General features: G+C 39.6%; 1 protein-coding gene and 1 pseudogene across 8 annotated transcripts in view; one reads left to right on the top strand and one right to left on the bottom strand.

The window, feature by feature from the left end:
• The window catches only part of LOC121920665, a 1,182,487-nt pseudogene that overhangs the window by 858,418 nt on the left and 305,365 nt on the right, over window positions 1-18,704 (top strand).
• Window positions 1-18,704, bottom strand: part of ARHGEF28 (Rho guanine nucleotide exchange factor 28) — a 257,884-nt gene that overhangs the window by 169,414 nt on the left and 69,766 nt on the right. For all 8 annotated transcript variants that reach the window (XM_042448458.1, XM_042448457.1, XM_042448461.1 and 5 more), the window contains 2 exons: window positions 13,944-14,085; window positions 13,017-13,310 (listed from right to left, as the gene is read on the bottom strand). In XM_042448458.1, coding sequence (XP_042304392.1) covers window positions 13,017-13,310; window positions 13,944-14,085 — 436 coding nt within the window. The remainder of the gene's footprint in view (window positions 1-13,016; window positions 13,311-13,943; window positions 14,086-18,704) is intronic.

The following is an 18,704-nucleotide window of genomic DNA, read 5'->3' as shown; positions in this document are numbered from 1 at the left end:
TGTGTGTGTGTATGTGTGTATACACACACTCACACACATATACATATACATTCACCCCCACCCCACAAAAAAGGTTTCTGCTTTATCTCGTCGGTCAGTGGAAAAATCGCTCCCCAGCCCCAGCGGTTGTCCTGAAAGGGGAAAGGGCCAACGGAAGGAGATGGGGGAAATTCCAGCGCAGCATCATGGGAAATTTGTAACCCGGTGGTCTTCAGGAGAACCAGTTGATTGGATGTACACACCAGCCAAAGCAGCAGAGGTTTTGCACTGGCCATCAATACAGATCCCGCCGATCCACTAATTTTGTGCACTCGCAAAACGGAGGAGCCGGCTGCCTTCAGTTCGGAACCCAGCCGTGAATACGCATTGGCCAAAGCGTATTCACGTTATATCGCATTGGTCAATATGTATTCTGAGCTCACAGGTGTGGAACACCAATGCAATATAACGCAAATACGCATCAACCAATGCGAACTGACCCTACTTCCGCGCTCAAAAAATTCCTGTGTGGTAAGGTCCAAAGACAGACTAGACCAGCCCAAGACAATTTTTCTCTGCCTGATCTCCCAAAATCAAGGTGCACACTATTCTATTCTATTCTATTCTATTCTAGCCAAGTCAAGCCATCTGGGTGGCCAAGCCATAAAATGTCAGGGAAGTGTCTCTTCTTTCCTGGCAGAAAAAAAAGCAACTCAATAGTTTGCATTCTCTTCATGCAGAGCTTGGGAAAGTTACTTTTTTGGACCATAACTTCCAGAATCCTTCAGCCAGCACAGCAAATGAACATACACATAACAAAAGGAATCTTCTTAGAAAGTTTTTGAACCCAAAGAAACTAACTGGGTGGCAAACAGAAGGGGAACAAAATGGGGCGCACACCGCCATTCAAGCCAATGGGGCTTGAATATAGGCGAATTTCTGTTTTCACGGGGGGGGGGGGTCTGGAATGGACCCACGATAACGGAGGGGTAACTGTATATCATCTAACAAAGCCTTTCAACATTTAAGGTAAGGTTCATGATTTGCATCTTTCTGGATCCATTCCATGCCATCCCACTACCACAATTGTATGTTTTATATCCTGAGGCTGCATCTTTTAATAGTTTTAACAACCAACTCTGGTGAACTAATGCAAACTGGCTAAATGACACCACTAAACATACTGGCTTGAAGACTGGAAGTTATATTGCAAGTAAGTAGATTATGGCTACTCCAGCCACTATCAGGCTGGGGCTGCAGCAACTGTATGGTCCACTTCCAAAGTGGGCCACTGCCACAGGTCCCAAGCAGCACCAGCCAGGAGTAGGATTAAATCAACTCTTTTTTGCAGCAGCTTCAGACTCCTTTTGGAAGTGTCAGAGCAGCTTCGAACCGCTTTGGGGGTGTGCATCACCTTAATGCCACATTCCCAAAGCAGACGGAAGCTGCTTCTTTTGGCCCATGTATTTCAGCCCTAAGACAGCTTCCTCTCGCTGCCTAATTGTAGGGCCAACTCTGGAAAGGGACAAGAGTGAAGTGGTAGCACAGAGACAGTATATGTATGAAAGGGATAGAGAAAGAAGGAAATTCAGCACAAAAAAAAAAATCAGAAAGAACCCAGGACCCTGCTGTGGGTGACTGACTTAAGAGGGCCCTGATGTATAACAGCTGCAGGCACTCTAGTTGGCCTCTAGAATGAAACTTAGTACAAAGGAGAAAGGTAAATCTGAAAATGCACTTTTTATTACATTCAAACAAACGAATATAAGAAGATCAAGTATAACATTTCATAGAAATTTTTTTAGCTATGCCACAGAATTGGATAACAAATATACTGGACAGTAGTTCAGCATCTGCCTGTTGTAAGAAGAAATCAATATGGTGAATTAATAAGAACAGGAATTCAATTCAGTTTCTGGTAGATAGTTAAATAGGAAGCTGTATTTCCTACTTATATTCTTAGTTAGAGTCTATAATTAATTTTAATCTACATTAAAGCTCAGCAAAAATCAGATTTGGTAATATTATAAAATCCTATAAAGGATTAGTTTGCATTGAAGAATGAAGGAAATAGCATGCAATTCTAATTAACAAACAATTCTAGTCACCCAAACTGAGTCAGCTGACATACTGTTTAAAAGAGATAGAGTACAGTGGTGCCTCGGGTTACGAAATTAATTCGTTCCGCGGCCACTTTCGTAACCCGAAAAGCCTTCGTAAGCCGAATTGCCATAGGCGCTAATGGGGAAAAGCCGCGTTTCGTGCGAAAAAGCCGAAAAAAGCACCAAAAATTTTCTTCGTACAGTATCCCGAAAAAACATTCGTAACCCGGAACAATGATTTCCTATGGGATTTTTTCGTATCCCGAAAATTTCGTAACCTGGGTATTTCGTATCCCGAGGTACCACTGTACTTTGCAACACAATTACTGGAAGAAAAGAGTTAACATACAAAAATTTTAAATATAAAAGAAAAAAATTCACTGATAGAGTTGTGTGGTATTTTCTAATGCCTTTCCCATCCCATAAGAATCTTTCCTGACTTGCCAGGACAAAGAATTTGCAGGCTGTGTTAAGGAGACTTTGGCTGGGCACCATTTTGCCAGTTGTCTCTCCCAAGAACCCTGATGCCTAGCGTGGGCTTCTTAGAGGGCAAGAAGAACAGCCAAAGGCTCAGTCGGGCAGTATGCAGGGGGGATTTGCAGAAGCCGAAGAGAAGTTTTCCCTCAGGTTCTCCTACCTGATATATATGCTGGTCTGCTTCACTCATAGAATCAGATCACTGTTGGACTTTGGTCCCATGCACCCACCCTATATCTATACTGCTTGGATATATTCTTTTGAGGGGTCATTCAGACATTGTTTTTTAGCGGAACAATGTGAATGACCACTCATGCATTCTGGAATTGTTATTCACAGTATAGATCTGCATGTATGCACAATGCACATCTCTGGGAGTTTGGTTGCTCACGCATGCAAACACTTGAATAAACATGGAGTCGATGATGTGAATGTATCTGAAATGTGTTCAAGACATGCAGAGTTTAATCCTGACTGATCCTGAATGATTCAGATTGTTTATTCACACTGTCGATGATGCAAATATTTGGAAAAAAGCTCAGGGGGAAAATCTATCAATTATCCTAGGTTAAGTGGGTTTGGGGGCAGCCCCTCACAACTGAATCGGGTGAATTTGGGTTGCCTGTGAACAACAGAGAGTCAACCCGGATTCATCCTGGATTATTTTAACTTATTGTAATAAATCTGATTTTGTCACAACTTTAATTTGTCACTTTTGGCACGTGACTAAAGAGGATAAGAGGCAGGCTGTTCCTTATGTAATTGGCTAGAGGTTCTGTTATGGGACCTTGGGGTGAGTTAAGGAGTCATGCCCAGCTTAAGAACAGGAAGCTCCAACCTCACTCCCAGTTGACATGGGAACACATACTGGCTTCTGCCCATATACTGTCCCAGTACCATCATGCCAGGTATTTCCCAACAGGTGAGCTGGCTGTTTGGCTCACATTGGCTGGTATTCAGTTCAGCTGATGTTTGGATCCAGGCACATGCTAATGCCACACACACCTCTGCAGCTGTAACTAATAATGTTTTTTTCCAGTCAATTGTTGGTTTTTTGCATCTTACTGAAGAAAGTCATGACTTGCCATTGACCTGTAATTCCAATATATTGAGGACTAGCTGTACCTGGCCACACGTTGCTGTGACTCAGTCTGGTTAAATGGAAAAGGAAAAAAAGAGAAAGCGCACATTTCTGAAATATTTAATTTCACAATGCTTGTGGATATACAATATTTTTTGTTGTTCCACTGTCTGTGCAGATATAGAGATTGTCTGGTTTGCCGACTCTAGAACACGCAACATACAATTGTCCATGTGAGAAGCAATCCATGTCTAGATCTAAGCTGCACAATTCTAAATATTGGTCCTTGGCTTTGTTGATGGTGATTACAAATGCCAATTGAATATTTAGTATAGCATGTGTTGCTGTTACGTCCAACAGATGGCACTGTTTTTCAAAAAAACATATTTTACCTGTCACAGGTGTGACAGCTATATAATAGTAGGTATGGGTATATAAAAACATGCGTGTATTCGAATGGAACGTTGTGTCAAAATTTCAAAGCAATTGGTGAAGAACTTTCAGAGATTTAAGATTTTGAACAAACGAATATTTACATTTTTATTTATATAGATTAGGGCCATAGTCAGAATTGTGTATCGTTGGGGTCTAAAGTACACATCTACTTTAATGATTTTATAATAGTCACAGACCAGGTCATACAATTAGAAAATAAACTAGCACAAAATGAACAGTTACAAATTACAAGTCTAGGAAATTTCAAGTGCATACGCATTCAAATCTATGTGCACTAACAAAAAAAAATCACAATTAGGAGTCCCCACTACACTCCTTTCTATATTTCCTGGCCCCAATGAGAACTGTAATGTGCCCTCAAATGCAGCCAACCTTTGGACAACTAGAGCATGATATCTCTGCCCCACTGCAACATGGTTCAAGAAAAATATAACCTATGGGACAAAAACATAGCCCAATAGGAAAAGGGAACAGATGTGTTGGGCCATATTTATTTATTTACTGACCCTGCTTTGTGTAAAAAAAAATTACATGGCACTATTGAGACTACAGTGCTACAGAATACTTACATTGTAGGTTATTTTTGTGTGGATTCTGCCACTAAACATGATTCTGCGGGACTAAAATAGCCTACCCAATGCCTGAGGGTTAAGAATTGTTTGTTTTCAAAAGTTCCTGACCAAAATCCTAATTTGCAATATCTAGAGTCTAATAAAAAAAAATACAGCTCTGTGCCTCTTCTCTTTTTCATCTCTTGTTATCTGTTTTCTCCATATGACCCACCTCCCTAACTAAAGTCCAGATATTCAGAAGTCTCTGACTATAGTGTTTCCATGTGATTATACAGGCCACTTTACCATTATGATTTTTCATTTAGATAAACACTTCTAAAAAAATCACAAGCAGTTCACTAGTTTCAATCTAGTGAAATGAATAAGGCCTTCCTAAACACAAGACATATTTCAAGTAGTAAGTAATTTATCTGATTCCTGCACTGACATGGTGTTGACCAGATGGCTCTTAGGATCCCTTCCAGCTCTGTGATTCAATTATTCTCGTATTTTCTAAACAGCAGCACGCTAGTCCACTTTTACGGTGCTTACTACATTTCAGTCTTGTCACACAATGTTTACTCTGGAGGAAAAGAAACTATGTAATCTCGCATGCACATATTCCATTTGTTCTACATCAATAATCTTTATGATAAAAAGAAAAATGGAAGGGGGAGGGAAAGGAAAAGGAATGTGGCAACACCATTAAAACTAAAACTAACTGGTATTTATTTATTTTTATTTTATTTTAGCATGAGCTTTCATGGATATAAATCCACGTCTTCAAATATACCTGAAGAAGCAGGTTTATGTCTACTAAAGCTCATGCTAGAATACAAATTAGTTAGTCTTAAAGTTGCAGCCACGTTCCATTCTTTTCTCCTCCTCTCCTCCTCCTATGCTGCAAGAAACTAAAATGGCTGCTTCTTTGAATTATGACAAATAACAAGTAGCCTTGTCTTACATACACTGGGAAATTCAGTATAACCAAGTAATTTTCCAGATTTTCTTTTTTTAAAAAAACAGTTCTCATCTGATATGCAGAATATTGGCCAAATTTAATCTGAAGAGAGACAACAGTATTTGCTTACAATATCAAGGTTCCCCCCTCCCCGCCAAGTTCTTTGCAGGTCTACACTTGAACTGTGAGGATGCCCCCTACATTTGATGAAACAATAGTGTTCGGCAATAAAGAGAGTCCTTCAAGGACTGCTTTACAAGGGCTAATTTGCCTACATTTGGGCAATGGCTGTGCAAGGCTGCAGCATTTATTTTTCCACAAGGACATGGATCTAATTTTGCTTGCTTGGCTGGCTGTTCCAAAGTTCCCTTTGCACTTTGGACTGACTGCTCAACAGGAACAAAAATGATTATGTTATTCCAGTGCTTTTAACATGGCTGTGTCAAAGTAGCTGATGTGCATCTCATAGTGGTGGACCCTGGCTCAGCAGTCTTCAGAAAAACATGTCAGTCATGCTCGTTCTGCAAAGGTGCCAGTGAAAACTCCAAAAGATTTTTCACATACTCAAGAAATAAATCTTTCTAAATACTTCTCTCTCTTTGACATTATTCATATAGACGGAACCAATACCCATACAGAGACTTCAGAATTTACAACCCAGACAGACACTAGATATTGGGGAGAAAAGAACTTCATGTGGTGGGAGACAAAGGAGAAATTAGCTGTTCACCCCCAGTCCCTTATATTAGATGGGGTGGGGGATTAATGACCTTCCAGATGTTGCCAGGCTGCAATTTCCACCATCCCTCAACGTTGGTTATTCTGACTAGAGCTGATGGGAGCTGCAGTCCTATCACAATTGAAAGGCAATACAGTGGACCCTTGTTATCTGTTGGGGTTTGGTTCTAGGAACCCCCGTGAATAATAAAATCCATGTATGCTCAAGTCCCATTAAATACAGTGGCATAGGAAAATGGTGTTCCTTATATAAAATGGAAAAATTAAGGTTTGATACTTGAAATTTATACTTTTTTTAAATATTTTCAAACCGTGGATGCCTGAATCTGTGTATAAAAAATCAGTGTATAAGCAGGGCCAACTGTACATTGTTTATCCTGTATTAGAGCTATGGGTAGGAGTGATGGAAAGGGCACAACAAGCAGGCAAAGGGTTTACCAAATGTGAGGTTTTGTACTAGCACACAACAAACAACAGGGTTGTTTGACACTTTTTGTTAAGACTAACATAGACCCAAAGCACTCCTGTAGTGACTACTGCTCCAGAGGAGTTTTTGGCTTAATCTGACCTAGATCAGCCTTTCCCAACTTGGTTCCCATACACACACAACAGGTGTTTGACTTGAATCATCATAATACTGGCTGGACAATATGGGATTTGCAGCCCTACATTTCTGGAGGGCACCAGGCAGCCATCTCCAACGAACTACAAAGTTATCTATGCAGCCTATGTGCCTCAAGATGATGGAACATGTAGCCCAATATATCTGAAGGAGAACAGATTGGAAATCATAGAATCATAGAATCACAGAATCATAGAATCATAGAGTTGGAAGAGACCACTAGGGCCATCCAGTCCAACCCCCTGCCATGCAGGAAATCCAAATCAAAGCATCCCTGACAGATGGCCATCCAGCCTCTGTTTAAAGACCTCCAAGGAAGGAGACTCTATCACCCTCTGAGGGAGTGCATTCCACTGTCGAACAGCCCTTACTGTCAGGAAGTTCCTCCTAATGTTCAGGTGGAATCTCTTTTCCTGTAGCTTGCATCCATTGTTCCGGGTCCTGTTCCCTGGAGCAGCAGAAAACAAGCTTGCTCCCTCCTCAATATGACATCCTTTCAAATGTTTAAACAGGGCTATCATATCACCTCTTAACCTTCTTTTCTCCAGGCTAAACATCCCCAGCTCCCTAAGGCGTTCCTCATAGGGCATGGTTTCCAGACCCTTCACCATTTTTGTCGCCCTCCTTTGGACACACTCCAGTTTCTCAATGTCCTTTCTGAATTGTGGTGCCCAGAACTGGACACAATATTCTAGGTGGGGCCTGACCAGAGCAGAATACAGTGGCACTATTACTTCTCTTGATCTAGACACTATACTTCTATTGATGCAGCCTAAAATAGCATTGGCCTTTTTAGCTGCCGCATCACACTGTTCACTCATGTTTAACTTGTGGTCTACTTGGACTCCTAGATCCCTTTCACACGTAGTTTCATTCAGCCAGGTGTCACCCATCCTATATCTGTGCATTTTATTTTTCCGCCCTAAGTGCAATACCTTACATTTCTCTGTGTTGAATTTCATTTTGTTAGCTTTGGCCCAGCTTTCTAGTCTATTCAGGTCATTTTGAATCTTGATCCTGTCCTCTGGGGTATTAGCTATTCCCCCTAATTTGGTGTCATCTGCAAATTTGCTAAGTATGCTCCCAATTCTGTCATCCAGGTCATTGATAAAGATGTTGAATAGCACTAGGCCCAGGACAGAGCCCTGTGGGACGATCTAAGTGCTTCCCCAAATACATGAGAATTTGTATTTCTGCTTTTCCAGTCAAACCACCTCATGATGCATCCAATGTCATTCTAGGTTGCTTTTCAGAAGTGAATTTTGGGGTAGCATGAAGATCTGATGCTTCAGACATTCATACAAAAGTCTCTGTTTGAGCCTATCACTTATCTTCTCTTTTAAGTAGTGTGTTTGTAACTATACAGAAAAAAAAAACTTTAAAGGAAAATGTTTCTTTACTTCCTCTGAAACAATCCTTTAAAAAACAACATTTATACAACTATGAGCTTTCCCCCCTTATATTGTCCATTCATTATAATATAATCCAAAATAAACCATACCTAAAAGGGTTAAAACAAACACTGACAGATCATTCGGGGTAGTATTGTAATAAAAAGTTGGTTAGTGAGCCACAGTTCCTGTAATGCAGCATTCTTTGGACTGTTTCGAGACAATGGATATCTCCTCTTGTTTATGTAAAAACAATTTTTGAATAAATAGACTTCATCTGTTAGGAATCGAGGCGGAGACATTTTATTTTCACCATTTTCATTTTGTTTGAAGGATCAGACTTTTCATCAGTGGATGACAAGTCTTATTCATAAACTAAACTGAATCCACCGAGGAAACAAAAGTGTTTTTAAAAAGAGAAGAGACTGAATTGCAGAAAGAACTGTTAAGGCTTTGTGGTATTCCTGGTACAAATTAATGTTGTGATTTTTCACAAAGTACCATTAACCTAAAACTTTAGCACTCTAGAATATTCTGTTTCAGTTCTGAAAGCTAATTCATACTTCATCAATGCAGGCATGGAAATAAATGATGTTATTCAGCCCTTTTATTTTATTTTATTTTATTTTATTTATATCCTATCTTTCTCCCAGACCAGCTCCCAAAGTGGATTCCAATATGGAACCCAATGCATGTGGTTCATAAGTTTGTGGTTCAAAAAGGTTGTTCAAGATGATCACTCATTAGTTTTTGATGACTGGAATCTGTTTCTTTAATAAATACCAGTGACTGGTGGCTACCACCTATGACACACCTCTTCATACCCAGTTGGAAGCTAGACAGAAAACAATTTGGAGCTGGAGTGCAGCCAGGAGAAAAGTTAATGTGTTTTGTAACCAGCTAGTAGAAGAAGCCTGAGGGAATCAAAACACATGCTGTTTTAATTTCAGGTTATTGATGTTGCTTTGCTGACTAATCAACAAGATGGGCAGTTGCCTTCTCTCCCATGCTCAGTTTGTACACTTGCTAATGAACCAATATCACAAAAAAAAACCACTGTACATCTCTGCAGATACGACCTCACAAAGAAACAGAACATGTTGCTCAGCAGTGGGTAACCAGAAGCTTCCAGGCTACATACAAGCCTCACCCTCATTTCAAAAGCCCTCAGCAAACAAGCAATTCAGATCTCTGGTGAGAAGATTTGGTCCATGACTCAGAAGTCCACTTTATGGAAAGGAAAGGAGAGAAGGAGGTAGCAGGGAGAGAGAACGAGGGACAAAAAATGAGAAAGAGAGATTATTCTTACATACCTCTTGAAGGAATGGAACAAGAGAGAAAGAAAAAAGACAGCCTACCACTTTTGGTTCTGGCCTTATCCCCCACTGATTCAGGCCTCATCACTGCTAATTCACAGACAGGATACTTCCAAACAATCTCCAAATCTTAAACAACTACTCACTTACAACAGGATGTACGACACTGGTGGTAATACCTGGGCAACACCCTGCCACAAATCTATATCCAACTCTGTCCCCACATCTGCTCTGAAAGCAATATTATAGGGATCAATAACATCACCCACAACATCAGAACTGTATTTACTTGCTTGTTCTCCATGTGATATTTGCCATCCTATGCCAGCAATGTCCATTGGACAGTCTCTACATAAGAGGATTAATGGATACAAATTCAACATTACAAATAACAATCCCAAAAGCCAGTTGCAGAATATTTCAACCTTCCTGGACATACAGCAAGAGATTTACAGGCTACAGTCCATGAACAAGGAAATTACAAAGGAGGAGTAAAAGAAAAACAACAGAATTGAATTATATTCACTAATTACAATCTATGAGCAGAGATATGAATGAAGACAATGACTTAATGGCACACACCATATGTTAGTATAAGAGTCCTTGTTACTACACATATAACAAAAAGGATCTCAGAAAGAGTTTTGAACCCAAGGAAATTGACTTTTGGTAACAGATTTATTGCTACCAAAGATCTCAAAGACCTGAATCATCTTGCCCAGCCCTTTGAAGCTTTAGGGCAAGGGATATGACCTGCATCTTTCTGGATCTATCCCACTCCCATAACTGTATAAATATGCTTTATATCTGAGGCCTTAATAACACTCAATACTATATCCAAAAATGTGGATTTATAACCGTGAAAGGTCATGCCAAAATAACAAACCAATTAGTTTTAGAGGAGCTGCCACATTTCTGTGGGTTTTTTTTTCTCCTGTTCCCTTATTATTATTTATTATAGTTTATTTATATAGCACTGTAGATTTACACAGCGCTGTACATACAAACAATAAAATTGATAAAAATGAAACCTGCCAATGGCATACATTCTACAAAATATATATAAAACAATAGATAATAATACAAGATAGAATTAGATAAAATAAGCAGGCAACAAATTAAAAATATCAAATATCAAATATCAAATCAATTATCAGCAAGTGAGAAAGGACGAATCCGGGATGGGGCAGTGGAGATCCTAGGCTGGGACAGCAGACCTTGACTACCAGAAGAGGGTACGAGTGGGAATGTGAGGAGAAAGGAGTTCAGATCAATAAAGAGGGGCCAGCCCATGCAGAGTTTTAAAAGTCAACAACAGAAGTTTATACTGAATACAGAAGGGGAAGGGGAGCCGGAGAAGGGATGATAATAGAGGAGAAACATGGTCAAAGCGGCGAGCAGATGTAATAATGCGTGCAGCTGAATGGTGGACAGAAATTAAAGGACGGAGGTGAGAGAGAGGAAGCCTTGCTAGAAGGAGGTTACAATAATCTAGTCGTGAGATCACCAGAATGTGGACCAGAGTCTTGGCAGTAGACGCCGAAAGAAATGGACGGTTTTTAGCAATATTGTAGAGAAAGAATCTACAGGTCTTGGCTGTGGCCTGGATCTGGGGGACACACGACAGAGAAGAATCAAGAATGAAACCAAGTCTGTGGGCTTCCTGGACCGGTCGAATAGAGATGTCATCAACAGAAACAGAAAAGGAGTATTGGAGGGGCTTAGATGGAAAGACAAGAAGCTCCATCTTGAACATGTTGAGCTTCAATGCCGATGGCGCATCCACTGACAGGCGGCTGTAAGACAAGACGACACTTACTGTTCAAGCCCCGGAGAAAGGTCAGGGGTGGAAAGATACAGCTGAGTGTACAGATGATAGGAAAAACCAAAAGAACTGATAAGTTTTCCTAGGGACAATGTGTAAAGAGAGAACAGTAAGGGACCCAAAATAGAGCCCTGGGGAACTCCAACAGATAACGGAACAGAGGACGATGTCTGACCACCCGTGACCACTGCAAAAGATCTATCTGACAAATAAGATTTAAACCAATCAAGAACAGCCTCTGAGAACCCAAGGTCATAAAGTATATCAACTAGGAGACAGTGATCCATGGTGTCGAAGGTCTCAGACAAATCACGAAGATCAAGAAGAGAGTAAAGACCATTTGCAAAAGTTTGTTCAAGGTCTTCCTCCTTTTTATGCTCCCAAGAAAAATGAAGTCTTGGCAAAAATTTTTAAAAAGCTCCACAGTGAGGCTGGTGGCTTCTGTGTCAAGGACATTATGAATCAACTCAGAATTTATCCCAAGTGCTGAAGCACTTTTGGACAGATCCTTTAAAGCCTGGAATTAAATCCAGAGCATATTCATCACACCCTGACATGGAAGCTACTGTTTACCCCTGTTTAAGTCTCCTACATCCACAATTTTCAAATGACAAATAGTATGCCCACCTGTAATGAGTTACTCTCCTTCCTATAAGGAGAATATAGTAAGCTACATTTCTAAATTGGTCTCAAACTGGATTATTTGTGCAGTATGTTTTGGACCTCTGAGTTTTATTAAAAGTAAAATAATGAGTAAGAACAAAGTTGCTTTACTGGTACAAAACATAACATTTGGTAAGGACACATGAAAGAGACTTTTTGGTGATTGCTATCAGTTTGTGGAATTCCCTCCATGGGGGGCTCAGTTGGACCTCTCCTTTCTATTTCTTCCAGCAAGCAAACATCTTTTTATTCAGGAAGGCCTTTGGCTCACAATTCATTTTGTAGAGGGAACTTTTGTTGCTGTGATTTTATTTTATTTTTTAAAGTATGTTTTCAATGTGTGTTAAACTATTTTATCTGTGTTTTCAGTATAATTGCTTTTAATTGTTTTTAACACTTGTATTACTAGTTAAATAGTAGATATAAGACTTATTGAAGACTGTGCAAGTTTAAAGGTAGGCAAATAAATATATAAATAAGTAACATTTTTGAATTAATTTTAAAATGAATGCATAGAGGGGTTTGGGCACTTTTTTTTACATTTTATGCTCTTCTCTTATCAGTTTAAGTTTCCAATTTTTTTTTTAAAAAAATGTAATTTAACAGAAAATGGATGAGCAACATAGCCAATTATTTTTCAAACACACTGTCTGAGTAATGTGAATGAACACCTTCTCAGCCACTGTAATCAGTAACAGGAATAATTCAAATTTAAAAAATAACTTCTCAAACTTTGCTCACAAATGATATAGTCACTGTCACGTTTTAAATTTCTTAATGCATATTCACACAAACCAGTAATAACCTGACACACAAATAGGCACAGTCTGAGTAAGGGAGAATTCCTTCCTTACCATCTTCTGAACTACTTCCAATGATATTCCAAGCAGGCGGCATTTCTTTATAGGCCATAGCAAGTGTTAAGGCATGATCCATTGACCGGAAATCCTCTGACGTTAAACCAAACGTACTGAGAAGTGTATCATGGCTGGAAGATGTGAGGCAATCCACATGGCTCACCAGAAAGCATGCTATCTCACAAGCTGTGTCCTGCTTGTAAGTTACAGATGAGAAATCCAGGGTCATAGGTGCACCTTCCTTTGGGTACATGATCACCGACACAGAAACCTCTTCTTGCTCTCTGTGAGCTGAAAAGGTATAAGAAAGGAATAGCAATCCATGATGAGGAACCTTATGGTTTGCAAACTGTACACCCAATCCTCTGATCTTTTTTAGCTGTCCCTAGAGAATCTCCATCACTGCTGAATTTAAGTAGCAGAAGCACTGTAAAATTATTTATGTTTTTCTTGCTTAAATTAAGGCATGGGTGCCATGCATTCTGTTTTAAGGAAGAATCACACTTCTGAAAGCCTCTAGTAACTTCATTTATTCCTTAAAACAAGGTATACATCTTTGCATTTTTGTAAGCAGAAGAATGAGTAGTTTTACTTTTCTCCAAAACAGGAAGTGGACTTCTGATGAATTCTGCTACCAAGTTCTGGCAGTATACAACAATGAAGTGGGATTGTGGTATATATGTGAAGGCAAGTGTACTGCGTGTTCGTATGATGGCTTTTAAATTAATGCTTGGACCCTGCACAGTTATGTTGCTTGAAGCATTCCTTGTGGCAATGCTGCTATTTTGCACTAGTGCAGTATCTTTTGTCTTCCACTGTGATAACTACTAAAATATCCGAGCCCAGTTTACCACCCTCTAGCAAAAGCAAACATGTCATATTTAAGAAAGCAACAAGACAATGAGTGTTCACTACAAACCTCACCTGGAATAATAGATTCAAGGGTATTATCAGTAATGAGCTTGGCAAAAGACACATGTCTCTGGATAGAACCATGGTAAACAAAGTAAAATTCAGCATCCTCTGGGAGAATTTTGTCCAGTTTTCCATATACAGTAACTTGTCCCTGGGGAAGAAAAAAAAACCTTGGTTGAGCTATACCATAGCATAGAGTTACAATCTGGGTTTATCTTAACATTATATTACATTACATTATAATTACTTGTAGGCTATAACAACACCACACTAACAACCAAAAGAACACTGTGCAGCTATTTCATCTCTTCCTCCTTAATTAATTTTCTGTGGAAAGGGGAAAAATGGAAGAATCAACAGGAAAGCATGAGACTATTACAAGTAGAAGACAATGTCATACAGAAAGCCCACCACCACCACTAAATTTCTGCTAATAAGGCACAATAATTGCACAATAAAAGCATTGTCAGAAAGCACCTAAAGAAGAAGTAACATGTAAAAGATGAAAATACACATTGGATATGATCAAAACAATCCAACTGATTTTAATGTTAAAGTTAAACAAATGTTTAAATCTTTCCCACTGAAACTGATGGGTATCAGAATTGCTTAACTTCAGCTGGACTCTGCCCACATTTTATAAACAACTGCACCTGATGTTTAATCAGTTCGTGTCACTGCATCTCAACGAAGAACATTAAAATGTTAGCTACCTATAAATTGGTGAAAATCATAGATCAGTTCATTTGTCAAAACCAGTTATAATTCTTGTATATTTTAAAACATAAATATATTAGATTTATTCCAGATTACTTCATTATATTCTAAACATATTATTAGATAATGTTACTTTGCTATTTCTTTTGAGTTTATGTAAATCTCTACCTACTTAATTTCTAAGCAACCAAAACTGTCAAGCCATCAATACAACATTAAAGATGTTTTTAAAAAGGAAGAAAGAAGTACAGTGGATCCTTGTTATACGCTGGGGTTTGGTTCCTAGATCCCCCGTGTATAACAAAATCCGTGTATGCTCAAGTCCCATTAAGTATAATGACATAGCAAAATGGTGTCCCTAATAAAAAGTGAAACATCAAGGTAAATTTATACTTTTTTGGAACATTTTCAAACCGTGTATGCTTAAATCCGTGAATAAAAAATCCGTGTATAAGAAGGGCCAACTGTAATCAGAAAACAATGCCAAAAAATCTGAAGATATTTTAGAGGAAAGTTAGATAAAACTGTTTCCTTAAATGAAGAACGGCTTGCTTTACTGTGAGTTCCAGGTCAGTACAATTATTTTTAATGCCTGTCAGACAGAATTGTCCTGATGTAACTGAAGCAACTGGATGTGGAAAACAAATTGTGTAGAGTTAACTGTTAAGGAAAATGCAACATGGGATATACAGTAGAGAAATAAAACATGTATGTGAAAGTCACTATGACTAAGCAAAAGCAATTAAGAAGCCACACAGGTGTAAAAGCTAATGTAATTTAGCAGTCCTAAATGCCAAGGACAGAAATATGGAATGTACAATTGAGAACACCTGAGAATCATTAAGTGTACAAGGTGAAATGATGAAATCCTTAAGTATGGGTTGAACTATGTGGACCAATCAAAATGGATGTACACGCCCACTGGGTGGAAACTGACTAAGTGGGTGGTAATTAACAATGGCTATAATAATTGCTATGATTTCCAATGTATTTTGTGGGTAGTTGTGGAGTTTTGTGAGTAGTTTGGAGATTGTGATATGTGAGGGCATTAGTATTTGTATATAGTAGAATAAAGTAGATCTTTTATATAAGACTACTGAGTTGTCTGGTGTCTTGAGTGAAGATACAAGAGCCAGCAGGATCCTGGAGAAGTGTGAAGACTTCTGTGGAGGAAGAGTGAGAAGGCTTGGAGAGTTTGTCAGGGTATTCTGCCTATTCTCTGAAACTCTGCTGCTTTGGAGAAAATCACATTAATCACTGGCCAAAACTGGTCAGCGCCGGTGCATAACAAGGTGGTGAGTTAGAGCTAGAGGTGAAGAGCTACAACTCCCATCATCCCTGACATTAACAAGGCTTTCACTGTTCAAAATTATTTTTAACACATCCTTCTTCATTTCAGATCACCTCCACTAGGCTGGTGCTGTATGGGGATCCCTGGATCACTGCTGATTCAAAGAGAATTTCCAGGAAAGAAAGGAACAGCCAGTGGACCCAGATTTGGTACCAGTCCAACCTTAGAGAAAAACAATTGCTGGTCCCTTGCATCAGATTCCTTGAGAAGCACTGTCCCAGGTCAGTAGAAGGAAACCTCCCCACCCACCTCCAGATAATCTGTTAGATGAGGCCATGAGACTAGAACTGACATATGTACATACATTCTCTCTCTTTCCTTCTCTGGATAAATCATGACTCCACAATGTCAGAATAGTGGTGTTCTTAGGAAGAAGAGAGAAAGTGACAAGTTAATGGTGATGATTTTAATTTAATAGTGACAGTCTTACACAGAACACACATATCTCAGCCCCATTCATCCATTTACACATTGACTGGATGGATGTGTGTGGGCGATCTCTGTATGTCACACACACACACACACACACACACACACACACACACACGGCAGCTAAAAAGTCCAATGCAATTTTAGGCTGCATCAATAAAAGTATAATCTCTAGATCAAGAGAAGTAATAGTGCCACTATATTCTACTTTGGTCAGGCCCCACCTGGAATATTGTGTCCAGTTCTGGGCACCACAATTCAGAAAGGACATTGAGGAACTGGAGCGTGTCCAAAGGAGGGTGACTAAAATGGTGAAGAGTCTGGAAACCATGTCCTATGAGGAATGACTTAAGGAGCTGGGGAGGTTTAGCCTGGAGAAGAGAAGGTTAAGAGGTGATATGATAGCCCTTGTGGTCTCTTCCAATTCTACGATTCTATGATTCTATGATACACACAGAGGGGCTTTATCCAGAAATAATTCAGTTTGATACCACTAACTGCCATGGTTCAATACTATGGAATCCTGGGAAATGTAGTTTGTTGTGTCACCAGACCTCTCTGACAGAGAAGGTTAAAATGTTTCACAAAACTACAGTTCCCAGAATCCCACAGCATTGAGCCATGGCAGTTAAAGGAGTGTCAAAATTGATGCAGATGAGAGAGAGAGACTTTTTGACACCCTTTGAAAGGACAGTTCTAGTTGGATCTCTACTTTGAAGTGCTAAATGGCTTGGGCCCAGGGTACTTGGAGGACCGCCACTCCCCGTATAATCCGCCCTGCACTCTCAGGTCAGGCAGGAAACATCTTCTGTCTATTCTGAGTGCACATTATAGTGCAACACAGAGGGCATTTTCTACCTCAGCCCCTAGACTATGGAATACCCTGCCCGTCGAGCTCCGCACCATCACCTCCCTTGAGGGATTTAAGAGGATGCTAAAAACTTTCCTCTTCCGCCAAGCTTTCCCCCAATGAGCTTGAGTTGTATTATTCTGTTGTTTTATTGATTTGGTATTTTGCGGGAATTGATGTTTTTATATGGTCTTAGATGTTGATATTGATGTTTTTATCGTTATTCTTGTTTTAATGTTGTTTTTAACTGTACACCGCTATGATCTTGTATAAGGAATAGCGGTATATAAGAATAAACTATCCTGGACTAGATTTTATCACTCAAACTTTTTGAATTATCTTATAACTGATCACATTTCGTTTTGATATCCATTTGCTGAGGCAAAACAGTAGGCTGCATCTCTATCTTTAAAAGGCAACAGGAAACATATCAAGAGAACCCACTGACACTGCTAGCCTGACACCATGTACTGTATACAGCGAGGGACATGATGCACCATGTCATGCTGTTCCAACTCTACAGTAGGATCCCTTTACAGAGGGCCAACCAAAATGTCACAAAATACAGTACCAAAAAAAAAGGCCTTCTTCAGCTCAGGCTAGAGACAGAACACAGTGGAGAAGGGAGGGGGAAATGCTAGAATAATATTAAAAACATGGAGTCTAAGTTGTAACAATATTAAGATTAGTGCTGGTGGAGTTCTGCAAACTTAATTAGTTTAGCATGTGCTAAATGCTCAGATTTCAGTTTGCACTGATGACTGCTGGGCAAAGAAACAATCATGGATGAACCCCTTTCTGATGAAATATAAAATCTGGCAGGTATTCAGATCTGTCTCCTGTACTAATGGGAACATATCTTGTTATACATATTATTAGTAGCAACTGAGTTCAATTTATACATGAAGTCCAAACTATCTCCTCCATCTGTCTCCTAAAATTTCAGTTAAAATTCAATCCCATCATTGCATGAAGAGTTCTCTGTTCTCTGCATCATGCTGCCCATGAAACTGAGTTTTGCAGGGAGGGAGATTCAGAAAGTAAGCTCTCTGCTGTCACAAAATATATCTTTAATTAAAACTTACTGAATTTCTACAGATATGCAGCAGCCACCAACTGCACCTAAGAAGATGTAAGTTTATCAAAAATGTGGACAGAGATAGTGAAGTTCTATCACCAGCTCAGCAACATCCTGTTATCTCTCTCCTTTTCATTCACATTTAGGCCTCATTCAGACTCACCTATCTGCGCTGGATGGAACTGGGCAGAATCGGGTCCCCCCCTCCCAAATCCCTCCGGAAGCAAGTGCCCACTCCTTTTCATTCACATTTAGGCCTCATTCAGACTCACCTATTTGCGCTGGATGGAACTGGGCAGAATCGGGTCCCCCCCTCCCAAATCCCTCCGGAAGCAAGTGCCCACT

Source organism: Sceloporus undulatus, chromosome 2 (assembly GCF_019175285.1).
Source record: "Sceloporus undulatus isolate JIND9_A2432 ecotype Alabama chromosome 2, SceUnd_v1.1, whole genome shotgun sequence".
Taxonomy (NCBI): Eukaryota; Metazoa; Chordata; class Lepidosauria; order Squamata; family Phrynosomatidae; genus Sceloporus; species Sceloporus undulatus.
The sequence above is the reverse complement of the archived record's forward strand: the minus strand, read 5'-3'. Positions and strand labels throughout refer to the sequence as shown.